Source organism: Nymphalis io, chromosome 15, assembly GCF_905147045.1.
Source record: "Nymphalis io chromosome 15, ilAglIoxx1.1, whole genome shotgun sequence".
Lineage (NCBI taxonomy): Eukaryota > Metazoa > Arthropoda > Insecta > Lepidoptera > Nymphalidae > Nymphalis > Nymphalis io.
Window position 1 is genome coordinate 1,676,592 of NC_065902.1, and position 20,126 is coordinate 1,696,717.

At 33.7% G+C, this 20,126-nt stretch overlaps 2 protein-coding genes and 1 long non-coding RNA gene across 8 annotated transcripts in view; 1 reads left to right on the forward strand and 2 right to left on the reverse strand.

Moving 5' to 3' along the window:
* LOC126773717 (unconventional myosin IC) overlaps window positions 1-5,889 on the forward strand; it is a 37,172-nt gene extending 31,283 nt beyond the window's left edge. For all 3 annotated transcript variants that reach the window (XM_050494811.1, XM_050494812.1, XM_050494810.1), the window contains exons 8-20: window positions 195-364; window positions 666-820; window positions 1,262-1,402; window positions 1,856-1,997; window positions 2,399-2,516; window positions 2,652-2,765; window positions 3,057-3,298; window positions 3,626-3,895; window positions 4,193-4,320; window positions 4,615-4,833; window positions 5,095-5,195; window positions 5,354-5,456; window positions 5,692-5,889. In XM_050494811.1, the coding sequence (XP_050350768.1) occupies window positions 195-364; window positions 666-820; window positions 1,262-1,402; window positions 1,856-1,997; window positions 2,399-2,516; window positions 2,652-2,765; window positions 3,057-3,298; window positions 3,626-3,895; window positions 4,193-4,320; window positions 4,615-4,833; window positions 5,095-5,195; window positions 5,354-5,456; window positions 5,692-5,706 (1,918 nt within the window). In that variant the 3' untranslated portion in view covers window positions 5,707-5,889. The remainder of the gene's footprint in view (window positions 1-194; window positions 365-665; window positions 821-1,261; window positions 1,403-1,855; window positions 1,998-2,398; window positions 2,517-2,651; window positions 2,766-3,056; window positions 3,299-3,625; window positions 3,896-4,192; window positions 4,321-4,614; window positions 4,834-5,094; window positions 5,196-5,353; window positions 5,457-5,691) is intronic.
* On the reverse strand, window positions 3,781-5,947 carry LOC126773729 (uncharacterized). The gene is made up of 3 exons (XR_007669765.1): window positions 5,883-5,947; window positions 4,151-4,389; window positions 3,781-3,919 (listed from the first exon to the last, which is right to left on the reverse strand). It is a non-coding gene; the product is annotated as an uncharacterized LOC126773729 (long non-coding RNA).
* A 1,460-nt stretch (window positions 5,948-7,407) lies between these two features.
* On the reverse strand, window positions 7,408-19,112 carry LOC126773964 (cyclin-dependent kinase 12). 4 transcript variants are annotated; one of them, XM_050495226.1, is made up of 18 exons: window positions 18,829-19,112; window positions 18,360-18,498; window positions 17,687-18,092; window positions 16,617-16,789; window positions 15,231-15,357; window positions 14,773-14,883; window positions 14,073-14,196; window positions 13,657-13,788; window positions 13,375-13,569; window positions 13,007-13,168; window positions 12,651-12,768; window positions 12,257-12,372; window positions 11,945-12,064; window positions 11,526-11,753; window positions 11,164-11,360; window positions 10,636-10,840; window positions 10,126-10,394; window positions 7,408-9,814 (listed from the first exon to the last, which is right to left on the reverse strand). In XM_050495226.1, the coding sequence occupies exons 2-18, from the start codon at window positions 18,448-18,450 to the stop codon at window positions 9,577-9,579; spliced, it is 3,012 nt and encodes a 1,003-aa protein (XP_050351183.1). In that variant the 5' UTR covers window positions 18,451-18,498; window positions 18,829-19,112; the 3' UTR covers window positions 7,408-9,576. The 4 variants fall into 4 exon arrangements, with proteins under 4 accessions (XP_050351183.1, XP_050351182.1, XP_050351181.1 ...); XM_050495225.1 differs by having other exon boundaries at window positions 17,687-18,095; XM_050495224.1 differs by having other exon boundaries at window positions 16,617-16,786; window positions 17,687-18,498.
* Window positions 19,113-20,126: the final 1,014 nt, after the last annotated feature.

Here is a 20,126-nt window from a genome sequence, read left to right on the forward strand (position 1 = left end):
ATTGTTATCTCATTTCGTAATAATTATCGAACATTGGACAAAAGTTGGTCTTTTCGTTAACTATGTGTTAGACGACTTTTAGCAAAAATACATTAATCAAACTAAAACGTCGATGTTAATGTATAATACCAATATAATAGCCTGAATATAACTTTATATAGCCTAAGTTATTACATTAACCTTATTCTTCCTAGCTTTGAACAGTTCTGCATCAATTTCTGCAATGAAAAACTACAGCAGCTCTTCATCCAGCTAACTCTGAAGTCAGAACAGGAGGAGTACCTGCGCGAAGGCATCGAATGGGAACCGGTCGAGTACTTCAATAACATAATCATTTGTGACCTCATCGAGGAGAGACATAGAGGTATATATTCATGAGATGAAAGCAAGTACTACTTTTACGCAAAATACAAAATTCGAGATAGTATATTAGCTAATTTCTATTTTGTAATTTCTACTAACCTTAAGTTAAAGTAATTTAGAGAACATTAAACTTTAACTTTCTATCTCTACCCGATTAGTAATAGGACACTTTGGCCATCTTTGGTCCCAATTTTTGTTTATTTAACAATGCTAATGCCAGTAACTAATGCAAATCTAATTGCACTGAGTTGAAAATATTTAACATAATAATAAAGATAATCAAGATGGATATATAAATATAGGTATAATATCGATCCTGGACGACGAATGTCTCCGACCCGGAGACGCAACGGACCTCAGCTTCTTGGAGAAGTTGTCTCAACGTCTGGACGGACACGCGCACTACAAATCGCACCAGAAAGTCGATTCGCGAACTCAGAAACTGATGGGACGAGATGTAAGTCATTTATAAAACGCTTTAAAAATAAAGATATACGGTGTGGTTTGTCTATAGCAGTTTGTCAAAATGAAAATATTCTTTATTAAAGTAAAATAAAAGCACTATTAAATCGTCATGTTACAATATTGAATTAAATGTAAAGCCAGCGCTGGTTCTGGATGTTGATTCGAAATTCGAACCGGTAAGAAACTCAGGAGTTATTCTTTGGCAACAATTTACATATTCAATTAATTTAATTTAATTTAACCTCTATGAGATGTACAATTGTAATATAAAGTAGCTACTTACAAGGCTTTGAAGTTGATGACGATTTATTTGGATTCAAATTGCTTTGCTAAGTTCGGTAAAAAAATACCGAACTTTAAATATACTCTAAAGATAAGATACAAGTACAATACATTTCGAATATTTCTTTGAAATCCGAGTAATGTTTACTAGGAGTTCTGCCTGGTCCACTACGCAGGCGACGTGACGTACACCGTCAATACCTTCATAGAAAAGAACAACGATTTGCTGTTCCGAGACTTGCAAAGCGTCATGGCATCTAGTGGAAACAACATAGCTGGAGATTGCTTTAAGGTGACACATTTATGAAAATATTTTGTTTTGAAATACTTCTTTTACATATCATGAAATTGCAATAAGGCCCAATTTATATATATTTGTATAAAGTATTAATCATTTGAACTCGATTACCATACAGAGCGCGGAAAAATATTATTTTGTTAGGCTTAGACCAACAGAAAGAATATTTGTTTTTCTAATCCCGCATCGGGTCATAAAATATTATTCAGTTTTTCTCCTAAGAAATTCCCAGAAGCACTATGGAATTTAGACATTGGCAACGTTTACATTCCCGTGCGGAAAGCAAAGCCATTAGTCTTGCGCCAGAACTCTCTCTAAGCGTCGCGTGCTGCCGTTCCGTTAACTTATGAGACTGAGGGAACCTCTATTCTTTGTACTACAATAAGTCATACGTAGTTAACTAGTTACAATTAGTAAGGGCCCCTTTGTAATGTTATATTTTTTTAGGACCTGAACCTAGCAAGCAAGAAGCGCCCAGAGACAGCCATCACTCAATTCAAGAACTCACTGAATGAATTAATCAAGATCCTGAGCAGCAAAGAGCCTTCCTACATCCGATGCATCAAGCCCAATGACTTCAAAACTCCTAGTAAGTTTATAAATTAGTTTCACCTCTAGTCCTGAAACCTTCTATATAATATTAATACTAAAAATAAAGAGATGTTACTGGATATGGCTATAATAGTCCACCAACTACCGTTTTCTCAGCTTGTCGGGACAACCCTGTCCGTAAATTTACAAATACTTACGTATTTGTTTAAAGGTATCTTTATATTTACATAAGTTTATTATGCATAGTTTTTACTGTTGTATTATAACGTAGGTATGTGGGCGTGAATTTAATATATTAACTTTACTTAAGAAATAAATTCCTGTTTATATTCCTGGAGTACTTTAATCACATTTATTTTTAAGCTATGTAAAAAATGTATGTATGTATTTATATTCCTTAAAAGTATTAAAACAAATCATGATACGCGTCACCAACAGTGCACTTCGACGATAAGCTGGTGTCACATCAAGTGAAGTACCTCGGGCTGATGGAGAATCTGCGCGTGCGTCGCGCTGGCTTCGCGTACCGACGAACATACGAAGCTTTCCTCGAACGGTAAATTGTTTACTACTTTTTTTTAACTAATTCATTGGTCTCTAGTAGATCGCTCTTTTAAGCTAGGTACTATTACAAAATAACTGTTGTAGCATTCATAACAATACTATATATAAATAATTGTTTTTCTTTCAGATACAAGTGCCTGAGCCAAGAGACTTGGCCCAATTTCCACGGTCCTGCCAGAGAAGGCGTCCATAAACTTGTCGAGGCGATGAAATACGAAAAGGAGGAATTCAGAATGGGCAAGTAAGTAACATATGAGCCAAATTATGTCTCCTAAATCTGATAAAGGTCTGTCGTCCTTCGGCTAGGATAAGCTTTCCATTCAAACATTATAAGTTAATCGAAGACCAAAAGAAGTAGAATTACATTCTATCCATACCGTCCATATATTATAATGCGTAACGAGTCGAGTGCTTTTGTTCGTTGGTTTTACCAGTATGATATGTAGGCTAGTACATTGTAATCATATTTTGAATCATGATTCATAATCATTGGTTATATTTTCTTGAATAATTAATAATCCATTCGTTTTAGCACAAAAATCTTCATCCGATTCCCAAAAACTCTATTTGATACCGAAGATGCATATCAAATCAAGAAGAACGACATAGCCACTATAATTCAAAGCCGCTGGCGAGGGTACAGTCAGAGAAAGCAGTATCTCAAGATGAGAGCAGCTGCTATCATCATACAGAAGTGGGTCAGGAGGTTCCTAGCTCAAAAGCTTAAGGAAAGGAGACGGAAGGCTGCGGACGTCATCAGGGCCTTTATTAAAGGTACTATTATATTTATTTAAACTTTATAGTTTTGTCATGACTGTGTATTTGTTTATGTCTAATGTGTTTTATGCATCTTATATGTGCATATCACGTCGACGTCGAAGTCACGTTTTTCTGCTTTAAAAGGGTCAGCAAAATTACGTATAAGCTAATGTATAATAAAATAGAGTTGTAAGGAACGTGCTTGTAAATTGTAATTATTACAATTTCTATAAATTATTAGTCAAATGAAACGAAAAAATGTTTGTATTAAGAACTCATTTTATTAAAGTGGCATTAGATTTTAACGTATAAGTAATCTGTTAAACATTGTTATAACACCAGGTTTTATCACGCGCAACGGACCTGAGACCGTTGAAAACCGTCGGTTCCTCGGCATAGCCAAGGTGCACTGGCTCAAGCGCCTGTCGACGCGTTTGCCGAGCAAGTTGCTGGACATGTCGTGGCCGACGTGCCCCGCCACCTGCCAGCAAGCGTCCCGCGAGTTGCAGCATCTGCACCGCCGACACCTCGCTCGGAAATACAGACTAGCACTCTCACCGACAGATAAGAAGCAGTTCGAGCTCAAAGTGCTGGCCGAGAAGATGTTCAAGGGTAAATATGTTCTTAAATTGTTTCCTTTAAATTAAATTATTATTATGCAATTGATAAAAACTGTGTGTGTGTTAACTACTACGCCTCTTGCGACTGCTTTTCAGTAGAATCCACATACCAAATTTAAAATAAAAGCTATGTCGGTAATACTACTTCTTTTAATTGGACGAATTTAGATAATGTATTTTGTATTGGTCTAGGTTAGGTTAACCTTAATTAGATGGGTCATTTACAAAGTAATAAATAATACATTACATGGTATCTGCTGCTGAATTTTAATAATTTTTGGATTCTCAGGAAAGAAGAACAGCTATCCTAGCAGCATACGCGAGAGGTTCGTTGACGACCGGCTGTCGGAGGATCAACGCGTGTTGCGGAACACCTTCATGGCGTCTCCATCTTGGCCCGCGGGCGAGAAGCTCATTGTGAGTATGCTCAACGCTGCCACGTCACGATTTAAAATATTTTACGTAAATCTTCGCAACATTAGCACCCTGAAATTGTTAAAATTAATTTGCGATTAATATTTTGATATAGGTAATAAGTTCCTTCATAATAACATTCAGTTTTTTAAAGTGTAATCCAGTTTTAACAAAGGCGCTACTAAGATATACAATTTACTAAAGAATCGCTACAATAAAATCTTCAAAGAAATGTCACGTATCCAAGGGGTTGGGTTTCCAAAAACATTAGTAATAAGTAGTAACGCCTCGGCGCAGTACTCGTGCGAGGCGGTGAAGTACGACCGGCGCGGCTACAAGCCCCGCGCGCGCGCGCTGCTGGCGTCCGACGCCGCGCTCTACGTGCTGGACGCCGCCTCGCGCAAGACCTACAAGTTGAAGCACCGCCTGCCGCTCGATAAGCTGCGCGTCGTCGTCACCAACGAGACCGACGAGCTCGTCCTCATCAAGATTCCGCAGGAGCTCAAGAAGGACAAGGTAACCCCATTTTACTTATAATTCTGTTTTCATGGCTATTCTGAATAAATCTATTCGGTACACGATGCTCGAGTCGATCGTGAGCTTAACAAAACTGTCTCCTTATTTATAATTGTGAAGCAGCCTTTCAATATTATTGTTGTAGACAATGATGATGAGTTTTTAGTATAAATTTGTTTAAATAGTTTTAATATGTTTGTTCTTACGGATTAGCTCCTCTTATATTGTAGCGACAAATAAAATAATTTCTTTATGGCGCAGGGTGATCTGATAATCTCCGTGTCCCACATTATCGAGGCACTCACTATCGTCACCGACTACACCAAGAAACCCGAACTGATCGAGATCGTTGACACGAGGACGTAAGTTCATTTTACAAAATAACTAGTGCCCTTCTAGTATACCAATACAAAAATAGTATAATTATAACCCTTTACAACCTCAGTACTGGGCAAGGAAAAGGAGTTCAGATAATATAATATAAATTAAAAATATAACTAAATATGACGATATGTTTCAGTATTGCGCATAATTTGGTGAATGGCAAACAAGGAGGCACCATCGAAGTGACGAACGGCCCGCAACCTGCTATCCAGCGTGCCAAGAGCGGAAACTTGCTTGTGGTAACTACCACCTTAACAAATATTGATTAAAATTGACTGTCTAAATACATATATACTAAAAAAAATACATACATTATTATATTTAGTAACTTTAAAAGTACTTTGTATGAAGAAAACAATAAAAAATGTCTAACAACAGATGATTAAAATTGTAATTTTCAGATTACACTTTTCTATAGACAATAAATATCTTACGGCTACATATTGCAATATCTATATATTTTGCTTTTTTCAGGTTGCCTCTCCATAAAGTGCCAGTATTAAAAAGAAGTCGCTATTCAATTGTTAGTCGCCATATTGAATTTTTATTGCAGTCAATTTAAATTTAAAAATAATTATAATAATATTTTTTATTTATTTGTAAAAAAATTGCATTATCCTTATTAAGCCTAACATCAATTATTAATAAAATAGCCTGTTACTTACGATTACTCCTGAATAACCAAAAAAAACATTTCGTTTGCTTGTTTATAAAAATAATGCCATGCTAAGAAACAAATAACCGTTTTATATTTTTTTATTATGTAATTTAAAATCATGCACTAATGCTATATTTCGTTATCACCTTTGACTTGTTATTGCTGCTTAATTTCATGTAATATTAAAAAATATTTTATTTATACAACATTAAAATGTAATTAATATTTTTTTAATGTATATTTAATAATTTCGTACAAAGTACTTAGTAATTTATGCCATAAAATGAAATAATTTTTGTTACATCGTAAAATGTGTCTGCGATACCCTGTTAATATTTTATAAAAATGTATACTTACGTATCAAATACCTTAACGAGATAATAACCAAATCAATTTCGACTGTAACTTCGAATTTATGGTTATAAAAAGTATAAATTTGAATATTGACAGATGTAAATAAAAAATATATTGTTAACACATTTTTATGATTTTATCGAGTAAGCTGAATCGAAGGTGCCTAAATAAGTGTACATAGAAATAGTAGCTTGTCTTTTGTGGAAGAGAAATTTTACACAATATTAAGGTTACCAGAGTTTGACATTGTTAAAGTATGGCCATAGGTAGATTTATACAGGCAAATGTGCCCTATTATATAAGCCAGTTCCTCCGTAGTCACTTTATGAAATATACATATTTTGAATAAATTATTGTTTTATTTTGTAATAGATAACTGCTCCACACCGAGAAAAGCAATTACAATGTTTTAATATCTTTATGTGGTCTCTGCACGAAATTAGTCCTTCAAGAAAAAGAAGAAACCAATCCAAACTCTTGCGAGATAATTAAGTGATTAATTAAAAAACTGTAAAATATAACATAATAAGCCGTTCGTAAATGCTGTCGTCCCAAGCATGAGATAATAATAATAAAATATTTCAAACACGTGAAAACTGGGCAGTGCTTACCATATAAAAAAACATATGAGCATTATACAATTTCGTAAATAATAGTACCATATTACTATCGTATTCATTAAATATATGCTATTAATTGATTTGATTTAATATAATAGCACGACAAAGAATTCATTGATTCATATTTTGATATACAATACATTTTGCATCCACTTTAATTTTACTATAAAATTTTCGAAAATCAAAAATTCGTCGTCATTCAAATTGCTACTACAAAAAAAAGTAAAATTCATAGTAGAATTCATTAATGTCATATTAGATCATTTTAAATCTTGACCAATGACGTCGTGACAATTCGAGGTCAAATTTATTTATTTATTTTTACTGCTGCTCCTGCCATCGGATAAGTTCCTAGATGCGTTATTGTCTGTTGTATATTCACTTATTTTTGCGAACAATCGAGGTTTACGAGCTCTCTTTTTAAAGCTCTGTTAAGTCTATCGTTAGTGTTCCCATACAATAAAATATCTAAATAAAGTATTTCCTTACTTTTAATATTGAGAAACAAATAATAAATAATTTTCAATAAAAATGTCACTGTAATAAAAAGCAAATAAAAACCATAATTCATTGTAGTTTATTCTTAAAAAAGTTAGGTACATTTTTACATTTTGTTATATTATATTATATTATAATAACAACAATCCAGAGTTACAGCGACAGAACTTAACCTCAGTCTTATGATAAAAACAAACTCAATCCTCACGACGCACTCAGATCGCGCATGGAAGTTGGCAACTTGGCACGAGACGTTTATTCGTTAAAAATATATTCGTTGTTTTATTACTCTATATTGCTCAAATATACAAATATAAATACGATACAAATATAATTTTGTCTTTGTTATTTCTAATTAAAACTATCTATTATTTATTATTATATTCATTTGTTAAGAAGTAAAATTATAATTACAAACACCGATTTTTTTACATACATTGCCCATACTTCTCGAACGTGTTCGTTAAAAAAAACTTTTCCATATAAATATGTCTCCTAAACTCCGGATTACTTACAAAATATCGTTTATAGCTAGCTATATCATAAAATTGGCTCAAGCCATGCCGTAATTAACTTTATAATTATATACGGAAACTTTCATAATGGAAGTAAATTTTAGAGACTATATTGTTAAATTTACTTATTAAAATTCTCACTTTCGTCCAACAAAAATTTCAATTAATATTTTTCGATCAATTCATTTATGTTGATAAGGGATTTTATTTAATTGATTTAAATCTTACAGGTTAATTATCAACACACTCACAATATCGATCATTTTCAACCTTAATCCTTTTAGACCTTTCAATCACTTCAAACCTTTTAGACATCATAATACAAGATAAATATTTACAAGCTTTTATTTTGACGTCATTTTGAACAAATTATAATATTTAGTTTATTACATTGGGACAATACAATATTAGTATTAAATTTGTGCAAAATTTTAGATCAAAATAGACTGCACTTGACTAGATGCATGATCTAGAGTTACAAATATTAACAGGTTAAGTTAAATAAAAACTTGTAAAAGAATAAATAATTTATTCAATCAATTATCTCCCGATAGTTCGTTATTGCGAGTGGGTTCAACACTGAGCCTGCTTCGTAACATTACAATTATAGGTTACAATTCAATTTTACCAAATGTAAGATATTTCTTTAGGCACATGAGTTATCACGCCTTTTGATGCATTTTGTTATTAACATACAAGTTAAATGCAAACAAATTTCTAATCTTTGATAATTATCTTAATTATTTTACTAAGAAAGATTTAAATAGAAAACAAGTGTAAAAAGGTTTTAGAATAAAAATAAATATAAGCAAACTATATTTATTATCAAATTTAACAATGTTAATGCTCACTGAAGTATTTCGTACGAATTTTACAAATTCAACATCTTAAGGCTTAGATCATAAAGATCTCAATAATAAGGGTAGGGTAAAATAAATTGGACAATTTCTATAGTTTGTTTATATCTATTATTACTATAATAAAAAATGAAAATTTGGAACTATCAATTCCAAAAGTCACTATTTACAATCACAGAATATTTTATTCATGTAAATAATATTAAGTAATGTGATGAATATTATTGCCTTTTCGATATAATAAATAATTGTACTAGCATATGCTTTTATTCTACACAGAACTTGATAATTGGCAATAAATTATACATCTGATACAGGCATTAAAAAAATCTTAGCTCATGGAAGAGTCTCTTATTGCTAAAACAAAAAATAAAATTCAATAGGAGATATTCTGCTAGTTATAACAAAATTTTTCTTAATTCAACTTTTATCTAGGACTTATATTTACATCTCTATATACAGAAAGCGGCTATTATACAATTTATTTCCACATATTGTATAGGTAACTAGCGCCATTCAATCCTTTGGTTATAATAAACAATTTTGGTTTACACTTCATAGGAATGATATATATATATACATATATAAATCACTTGATTTTTTAAACCAATGTTTTATCAATTAAGCGCACTCACATAACGTCTAAAAATGCATGGTCTGAATATGTCAGTCTTTATTACGCTATTCGGACCAGATGCGTTATGCATCGATTATGGTCATGTCTTAACGCGATCCACACCGAAAACATGGGCTAACTGGTTCCTTGTCTTTGTGTCGCCCGTGATAATGTCATTATATCACACCGTAACACTAGCACCATACTAACGGTAATAACCGTAGTAGTAATACTCCAAATACTATTTAACTTGTCCCACAGTTTCTTGGTTAGTCTCTGCGGGTTTGAAACTTTCATTTTTGTAATCACTTTTGAAGCTGCTATCCGACTGGTTGTAGGTATCATGTTGTTTGTCGTCTTGTGAGAAACCGTAAGATTTCGGTTTGGACTGTTGTTCTTGTTCCCTCTGCTGTCGACGACGCTGCTTCGACCAGAGCTCGTGACAGTCTTGCCATGTCGGCAACTCTGGCGCTGTCATTCTGTTATTCAAATATATCTCATTAAACTACACATATATTCAAAAAAAAACTATATACGACCTTCAAACGCGATATGGAAAAAGTACTTCCTAATGCAATTTCTATTTAATAACAAGGAGTATAAGAAAAAAGAAAAAAATCAATTATATTTTAAATTAACAACAATATAAATATGTTTATTAACAACTAAAAATTAAGTGCCTTATTTAAAAACATTGTTTAGCGGGTCAGAAGGCAAAAACAGATAAATCAGTAACTAAATTCACTAAACAATGTTTATAAGTGGGGCGGTAAATGAATACTATACTTACTGGTCTGGTACAACATTCTTAAGCCAAGCACTTTTCAATGCCTCCTCAGCAGTTATTCTTTTATCAGGATCCAGTTCTAGCATCCTGTCCAAGAGATGTAATGCAGTTGGAGGCATAAATGCGAACTGTTCTCTTACGCATCGCTTGTGGAAACGTTTTGGACGCAGTGTATGCCAAAGAGGCAGTTTGACTACATTAGGCCAAACACCTGGCGTCGGTGTTCCACAGACACGAGATATCATTTCCAGTTGCATCATTTCTATATTCGCCTGAAATATTATCAAAGGAATATTTGTTAATATTAAAATTGTTATACATTATATACATATACATTTTAGATAAGTCCGTCTTGAATTTACATGTTCTCAATAAACATATAAATACTGCATAAAAACCTTCCGTAAAAACCAGTTATTTTTACAGGTGAAGTTAACACTGAAGATATTATTACGAAACTTTTATATTTAAAGCTCTAGCTGTAGAGAAATAAAGTATGTTCTTATAACGTACTTGAAATAAAGGATGTTTTAAGAATAGCTCGCCCAGTATACAACCCATGGACCACACGTCCACGGCTGGACCATATCTCTCCTCGCCCAGCAGCAGTTCAGGGGGTCGATACCAAAGCGTGATCACTTTGTTTGTGTAAGGACGCGCCCTGTCTTCAGCTGACCAGAGACGAGCTAAGCCGAAATCGCCGAGTTTTACTTCACCCCTGAAAGTTTAAAAAATATATTATTATAAGATATTTAAATCACGTAATTCTAATAAAAATTCAGGTACATTTTATTCGCTTTTATATTATTACGGGTGGCGATAGCAAGTCACTTTTTAAAACTTTCCTAATTGTCAAACCTATGCAGTTTTATTAATGTTTTTTTATTTACTCATTACCATTTGTTTCAAAAATTTTTTATTAATAATTAAAAATGTTCAATTCGAGTATGACATGGTTTTCCTTGTACTAATTTGTAGCTAACAAAGATAGTGTTTAATATTCAATATTATATTTTAAATAAATAATAAGTACAAGCTCACTTGTTGTTCATCAATATATTGCTACACTTGATGTCTCGATGCAGAAAATTCTTTCTGTGACAATAGGCAAGTCCGTCCAGCAGCTGTCTCATGATAGATGCGTTGTGTAACTCCGTAAAATCTACCATCTTGGATTCCAGCAGACCCATCAGATCGTGGTCCATGTACTCAAAAACAAGGTAGAATGAACCTTTATCCTGTAATAATGATGATGAAAAATACATGAATACCTTTTCAGAATAATTTCACGAAAAGCAACTTTTTAAGGGAGAAACAAAATTAATAAGACAATGTGTCTCATCACTGACTTTAAGATAAAAATTGCTTAAAAAAACTACTAATCTGTTACAAAATAAAAATACCTTTCTAAAGTCTAAGGCGTCTTGTTTATCTGTAACAATTTCTCTCAAGTTTACAATGTTTTTATGATTAAGCTGGCGCAAGATCTTGATCTCTCGCACAGCTGTGATAGGAAAGCCTTCCTTTTCGTTTTCTAACCGAACTTTCTTGAGCGCGACGAGCTGACCCGTATTCTTATCCCGCGCCTTGTACACTTGACCGTACGTTCCTTCTCCAATTTGTGTTATAACCTGTATTAAGTAAAAAAAATAATAATGTCCTGCAATCGTCAATTACTAGTACATATTCCTTTTGATTCTCTTAATCTCATTGATACTAATTTTCATTATCAGGTATGACTACACACACAGGTAAGTTTTAGTTGAACAATCATGAATAAGTACTTAGGACTAAAATAATTTTAAATAATATCGAGACTTACTTGAAAACCATCGACGCACTTTTCTCCCCAGTCTTTGGCGTGATGTGTCGGCGTTGCAACGGGTACCACCTTCGACCCTCGTCTCTTGAGAATACGTGGCCTTTTCAATTTTGACCCCGCCTGACAAATATTTTATATTTCAAATGAAGAAAACATAATTATTCTAACTAAATATAAAAAAAAAAAAAATCTCTAAGTATCCTCTTATAACTTACATTACTATTTTTATGTGGATGTAACAAATAGTATATAGTATATAGCTTTCATGATAAATTTCTACACTCATTAGGAAGCAAGACGAGGTGCACATACGTTTCCGGCCTTCCTGGCGCTGAACACGTGCGAGTAGGAGTGAGTGGCGCGCGGCGCGGGTGGCGGCGTGGAGCCGTCCAGCTCGTCGCCCGACAGCTCCTCCGAGCCGGGGATCACTGCCGACATATCTCAATCATTACACTGATTTTAACCTCATTTCGGCTATTTTTATTATCTCTATGGAATTGGATTGTCAGGCAAGAAAATGAGATACTTGATATTTTCAATCATCGGCCCATATTTTTTATTAGGTTATGTAATATAGCCACTAGACTAATAAATGTCAACTGATAATATTAACTATTTATTTAAACGTCCAGTTTTTGTTGAAATAATTTCAACTGGCAAATGTAGAATATATTATGGAGGTACATATTAATGGATCATTGCTTACCGGGTGGCATTGGCAAATTCATAATTCCTGTTCGCTTCGGCTTTTCGGGTTTTTTAACGGGACTAGGCGATGGTGTACTCAAAGGACTGTCATTTGCAAGAGTTTTAAGATCTTCAACCTGAAATAAATTATATTACATTTCTATATGTACAACTTAGCATATAACATTCAATTTAATTGCTAGTGCTAAAAAAAAATTAACAAATATAATAAGTCCACTTGTTTTGGCATAGGTGCTGCAAACTTGACTAAAACATTTTAATCCTACCATAATATGCATTATTTTTACACCGTTTTAGTTTTCGATAATATATAGCTTATGTTATCTAAGGAATGGTTAGTGGCACCAATATTACCTGAGTATTAGGCGGCATTGGTAGCTTTGTGAGGCTCTTCGGTTTAGGCGGCGGTGGTTGTTGATTATTGAGGTAGACTTCCTCCACGACACTGCCGCCTTTTGGCAGAGGCGGCAGTGTCATTGGCGGAGTTGACGGCTTTTGTTGTACGATTTCTGTTTTCTGAAATTTAGAATGCAAAATTTTAATGAATAAAATGCCAAACAAGGATGCAAGATTTTGTCCTAGAGCTATAATTACAACAACACACCTACCCTTTAACGCATACTATGTACTGTCGTTTTAGCGGTAGAATAACTGATGAGCAAGTCGTAACTTTTTCTTGGTAGATTGTAAACCGAATACACTTTACAAAGTAAATATCAAACCTCTGAACAGCTGCTCTCCGACACCTCTCCATTGGCAGTGGGCTGGTCGCCGAGGTCCGGCGGCTGCGGCGGAGGCACAGGCGTCGCCTGCGGCAGCTCGGCCTCGTCCTCCGCGGGCGTCGGCACGGGCACGGGCATAGGAATGTCTACTACATCGGTTTTGGTGTTGCTGTTGTCACCGTTTTCTTTGGAAATCTAAATATAAATAATAGAAATACAAAAAATTAAACTATTTTCTATACATTTAACATAATTGGTAATTGCTTTGTAGTCAACACATACCTGTATTAAACTATCGGCAGTATTACTGGATAATTCATCAATCGTGAATGTATCCGGATTATTCGACATTGAAGCATTGCTGGAGGCGGCGCCTTGAGACTCTTCCTTCTGTTCCAAAATTTCTTGCAGCTTCTAATACAATGAACAAAAAAACAATACAGAAATATCTTTGAAATTTTGTTCCCAATCAAATTTTTAAGCATTCGGAAAATCTCTCACTAACGGTTTTCTCTCTAAATACATCGGCTTAAACAGTTTGTGTAACAGTTTTTTCGCTGAGATTACATTATTTATAAATAGACTACAAATACAATTAATTAATCCAGGTCGCTAATCAAAAACAAAAATCATATCATGTATTTAAATAAAACGCTCTATAATGATATCTAGATATATGAAAGACAGTGGAAACTTACCTTAGCTCGTTTATGTTTATCTTTGACGAGCTCCGCAAATAGACTAGTATCACTTATTTTCTCCTTAAAATCAATTTTCCTTTGAAGCACTGTAGACGGGGGACTCGGTGATTCATGTTTACCCCTGTAACACAATAAAAATATTTCTTAACGGCTATTTTTCAAAAATACCTTTCTACATAAGGGTAGATCAACTCGATGTTAAATGTGCAGGTATCGCATCCGATTGCTTAACAGAAAAAAGAGAATTGTATTTGGGGCTAACGATAAGTATCAAAAATTGCGCTGAAACACAATTTCTGTATGTATGTGTATAGATAGATGAATCACGCAAAAAAGACTATATTCAACAACCTAACTAATTATTGTGATAGTCCAGAGAGCATTTAAGAATAATTAATACATGTCTGTTGGACTTAAGGTCGACATGATTAATTCAATGGTAACAGGTAACAGGCACATTGACGCTCTTTATTCTCTCTAAAAATAAATTGAAAAAAAATATATACAATAAGTATAATTCCGCTGACCAGAATTATGTTTATGATATCTTATTATATATATTTCGATTTACGTTATTTTTAAGTGCCTGCATTGTTTTTCCCAGCCAGAATCACAGTGTCATTAATATATATAAAATTGCGGATTACTGATGTCTATACTAGTTCTAATTGGTAGTGAGTGAGATGTCGGCGGAGACCTGTGTCGCTCGCGCGCGGCGTCGGCGTGTCGCGCCCGGTGTCGCGGCGGGGACGACGAGCGGCGCCGCGAGCGCGAGCGCCGGCGCTTCATCGAGCTGCGGCTGGGCGACCTGTGCGTTATATTACGACATTATTCATAATTATAGTATCCTAATAACCTTCACGATGAAGGATCGTCTTTTACAATTATCTTTGACAAAACATTCCTATGTACAATAACAAAAATGCGATGTAGTAGTGCCGAGACAGAGATGCACTACATTCGCTTACACTCATAGTCCGATGGGACAGGTTCCTATCACTGCAAATTATAAAAGAAACCAAAATATTCAATTACTAATTTTAATGTATTTTATATTTTGTGTTATTTGAAAAAGCATGGTCTGCGGCGACCGGGGCCTGGGACTCGGGGGTGTATTTAAAATTTGTAAGAAATAGTTCTTACGTTCGTACGTACAAATTGTGATGAGTTGTTATTCGATCCCGATGTCGATCTCGGTCGCGACTGCGCCGCCGACGCGGACTGCGTCGTCGGTGTCGGCGCGGACTGAAATCGCGTACCCGGGGCTCGTGCACTGGAGAATCTACGAACAAACATTAACTTTCAATAGGAATATAGAAAAAAGTAAAATCATGCCATAAATTGAAGAAAGACCAAGGTTTTGAGCTCATTCCGGCATGCTGCAGACACACATGTGGCAGAATTTCATCCGACCCATACATCTTTCACTCCATCGCCGAACACAAGGTGAATTATAAATATAAATAATGCACTCGAATCGTGCTTGGAACTCAGTGGCACTTATTTGAACACGGTATCACCCTTTCAAATCCTCGCGTTTTATCAACCGTACAATTTCGACATTTGTGAATTACTTTCACAAATATACAAGTCATTGCTTTTTATCCTTATAAATAATAAAATATATATTAATTTACACATTTATTACACAATAATTCTAAACATGTTTGTATATCAGAAACCTGTTGTATGGAAATAATAAAGTAAAAACAAGAAAGTTTAGTCTCAAGGTGAGGAAACCTGTTTAAATATGAAATAAATTTTATCTTAAGAACCCTAGCAAAGTCATGACTTTTTTTGTATGGGAAGTATGTTCTCGTAAATAACAATAGTCTTCTAATTAAACATTTTAAAAAGCTGAATAGTGGCAAAAATGTAACAAAATAACATGTGATATAATAAACATAGTGGGGTTCGTTTAAGACTTTCTATTTGCAAAGTATTATTTGACAAATTATATCGGCCAAATATAGTTTTAGTCTTGAAATATTTGTGTATAGGCATCGGCGTGATCGAATCGAACGTGATGTTCATTGATGATGATTTTTTGTATGTTCGAATGTATAAAGCTTCATTATCATCGTGCAGGCTACATTTCATTTTTAAAAAAATGAGAGGTCCTTACGAAAAATGCAATAATGTAACTTAAGGTATGAAATATTTTCCTATAAAATATTTACTAAGATAGATAATTATTCAACGAAACCAAACGAAATTGGGGCAGGTCGCTAGTCAATAATATAACAGCGGCTGCACGCTATAACGGCCAAACAGACTCGGGCCTCTATGCACGTCCTGCAAGACAACGACATTAAAATAAAAGTTGCAAACGCCCCCTCCGTAGGGATAACATCACACACCTAACCCCCGGCGGAAACTAAGACCCCCGGCTAGTGACGTCCAGAAAACGAACGAATGGGCTTGAACCCACGTTCATCGGTTAAGATTCATGCGTTCTTACCATTGGGCCATCTCGACTTTGACATAAAAATTATAAAAAATAAACATTTAAATATAATCTAAATAATATTTATTTTATACCTGGTATGACCATGATATCATTAGACATCACATGATGGACAGGACGGTGTGTTTCGTGCCAATAATCCCTTCTTCCATGGTCATAGTCTTCATTATCCGAGTCTATTGTCACTGTCTCATGGTAGGGAGGTACCAGTGGAGTGTGAGGAGTGGTGGACTTTTGTCTTCTCCTGCTTTATTAAAAAAAAAAAACACAAAAACCATCAAGCAAAATCTATAAATGTTTTATCATTTACATAAAACCTAGTGTATTGTGTAGTTAGCTACATTCTACAATAAACAAAAAAGAAGAGAATATTTTTTAACTATATTGTTATAAATAATAACCAGCTACTAATTTCTACAGACTGTTATATACCAAGCTTAAATAAAATAGTTTTTTTATATCCTATCATATGACGTAATAAATTTATTTACCTAACATTTCATCTTGTCAAGTCATTCAAATATGATCTAATATACAATCAAATACACAGACAATCACTGGTATGTATAATATTAGTAAGATTCTGTAGTTTTCTTTTCTCTTGGATGAAGAATAAGAGTATAAATTAAAATAATGTTAGACAGTTAAGAAAACAAGTCGAATTATGATGTGAATATGGAATGCAAATATTTAGTAACTTATATTAATTTAGTATATAAAGATTTATATTACTGAAATTGTATTTAAGATGATCACCAGATGACCTCTAAGATGTTTTAAACATTCCACAAATGTGTCTCCTATGTAATTCATATTTATCAAAGAACACTACAAAAGTTTATAATTTAAAATGGTATAAGCAATTCTGTGTGAACTCACCATAAATCAATACTGATGGCATGAAAAATAATGGGTAAATCAATTTACACAAGGTATTAACTAGTGATGGTATTAAAATATTAAATTTCATGGATTCGGTAGCACATCACATATCTAAATCAAATCTAACAATTAATAAAACTAATGCAACTATCTCGATTCGTTTAAAGTTATAAAATGGTCGTTATGTCAATGTTAAAAAAGTAGTATTAAATATTATTTACAAGACATTAAAAAATATTTAAATATTATTTTAGATTATTACCTGATTATTGGAGGTGGTGGTGACAGTGGAATAACATTGTGTAAAGATGGTTCTCTGTGAATGGACCTATGAAGTGGTGACCCAATGTGCCTGTCACGTCTCAGGGGTGGCGTCGTTGGCGAGACAGGAGAGCAGGAACCATTCCTCAGTGGAGATGATGCCTTCTCCCATTCACTAATAGGCACTTGCGTGTAGCGCTGCGGCGTCAGTGGTCGCATGGGAGTGCCCGCGGGCACATTATCATCAGGAGACACACTCTCTAAGCTCGCAGATCGAGAGTGGTGCTTAGACTTCTTCTTCCGCTTCTTTTTGTCTTTCTTACGCTTGTCTTTTTTCTTTTTGTATCGCGAGAGGTCGTCGAACTCTGGCACCGGCTCCTCATATTCAACTCCACGTCTCTTCCTTGCTGCTGAAGAAGAATCACGATTGAATGCGTATTCCTCGGCAGCCCGTCGGCTCGTTGTGGTCACAGATATCTTGTTGTCAAGAAAAGTGCGGATAGAATGGGACTTTCTAGTTCTATCGAGATCGTCAGCGATGTGCCTGCCTATTGAGCTCGCTTCGCTTTCGATCTCGCCAGCCTCCGGGGCCGACAGATCTTCGGAACTGACATCGGAATACTCCACCAGGGGTTTGACTGAATTAATAGTAGCGTAAGACGGATCATGTGTACCACCAGAGTGAGACTTGTACTTCTTATGAGAACGTTTCTTGTGCTTCTCCTTGTGGTGCTTGCTGTGTCTTTTATCGTAGCTCCGCTCCATTCTTGATCAGGGCGGTCTCCGCCCAATTGCCTCTTCACATCACATCAACTATAAACAGATCAAGTATGCCATATATAAACATGGTATGATAAATTTGGCAAATTATCGCAACGATCTTTATGGATGAGTTCTGTTCAAAGAAATTTAAAGGTCACGAGAGTTCATGAGTTGTATAATGTTGGAAATAACTTTTAAAAGCGTTAATACATTTAATGAATTAAATCAATTATTGTTTGTAAAAGAAAAATATTTCTAAGCTCTAAATATAACCATCCAAATTTATTTTAATTATACGATTAAGGTTAATTATTCCATTGACGAATTACAAAATAATAAATCCAAGCATCTAAGACAATAAAATAAACAAAATGAACTTACCTCAACAAAAAACGGACGTGGGTCCGTCGCAGGCACGATTCTTATTTTTGCAAATTACTAATTTGGGTTAGAGATAGGAATTGATATAATTCTATAGTTAAGACTGGCTTTTCGTAGCCAATATTAAGTTATTCTAGTTATTTATTGCTTTAGTAGCTTTATTTCGCCTAATCATGATCATAAATTGCGCATAATTCATGTAATTACATCGGATTCTTATTAGTGCAAATTCAAGAACGTCGATTTCTAGTCAGCCATTTGCTTTTTCATTTCATTTTATTTCATCATGTACGGACTACGTAGTGTTGTTAGTAAAAAAAACAAGTGTTCATTTAAATAGGACAAAATAAATATCGATATTGAGACCAAAATTGTCTTTAATCAAATTTTCTTGTTGTATGATATAATATTTATTTTATTTCCAAGATATTGTAATATAACTTTAATATAAATAATATAACTCTAAGCTTGGTTGTCATATAACTTTAGTATATGAAGGTAAATGGATAATAAAACAAGAAAACTGAAATTCACTTCACAACAAAACATAAAATTTTGCTTATAGTGTTGCTTTTCGAAAGGTACAAAATTGAATTCTTTATGAATTAAGTAATTGAAACGGTATTATTATTGCTTAATTTGATTACATTGATCAATTATTTAAAAATATATAATATCAGTTAAATTTCATTTATATAATTGAAATTATTTTAGGATTTTATAGTATATTGATAAGTAAATCAACGGTATCGAACCTTGAAATTTAACCCATATTGGGTTTATCTACATCACTAAACGGTAAGCATAATGATAATAATTAATGAAATTCTATTACAATAGCGCCTTATTTCAAAAGAAGTAAAATAATAGCAATGGTTTATTAAAACTAAATAAATTAAACTACATTATGTCAAATATAAAATTACATGCTCATGTTACCTTAAAACAAAAACTAACTTATAATAATTTATGAATAATCTTATGTATTAAGTCTACAACAAATAATATTGTCGTTTTGGATATATTTTATGCAAAAACTGACAAAATTATGAATTTCTTAAAAAAGTTACTGATGGTAAAACGGATGATTAAATCATCATCATTTTATATAATACAATATAAAATACTTACCTAGATATCCGTCGGATATAATTAATACATTAGTCTTGTGATTTATATTCATTTTATAATTTAAATGATAAATAATTCGCAAAGTGTAATGGGAATTGATTGTTTTATTAGTTGATTAAGTAAATTTGAAATTTCATTCATAAAAAATCTGCTTACTTTAATTATGG

What these genes read in the sequence shown, in the direction of transcription:
- LOC126773964 (XM_050495223.1), bottom strand. Translation starts at nt 18,450, where the DNA reads ATGGAGCGGAGCTACGATAAAAGACACAGCAAGCACCACAAGGAGAAG. An exon ending in CGGAGAGCAGCTGTTCAGAG is followed by an intron (nt 13,169 to 13,374) that starts GTTTGATATTTA and finishes TCTAAATTTCAG; the next exon opens with AAAACAGAAATCGTACAACA. An exon ending in TAAAACATCCTTTATTTCAA is followed by an intron (nt 10,395 to 10,635) that starts GTACGTTATAAG and finishes ATAATATTTCAG; the next exon opens with GCGAATATAGAAATGATGCA.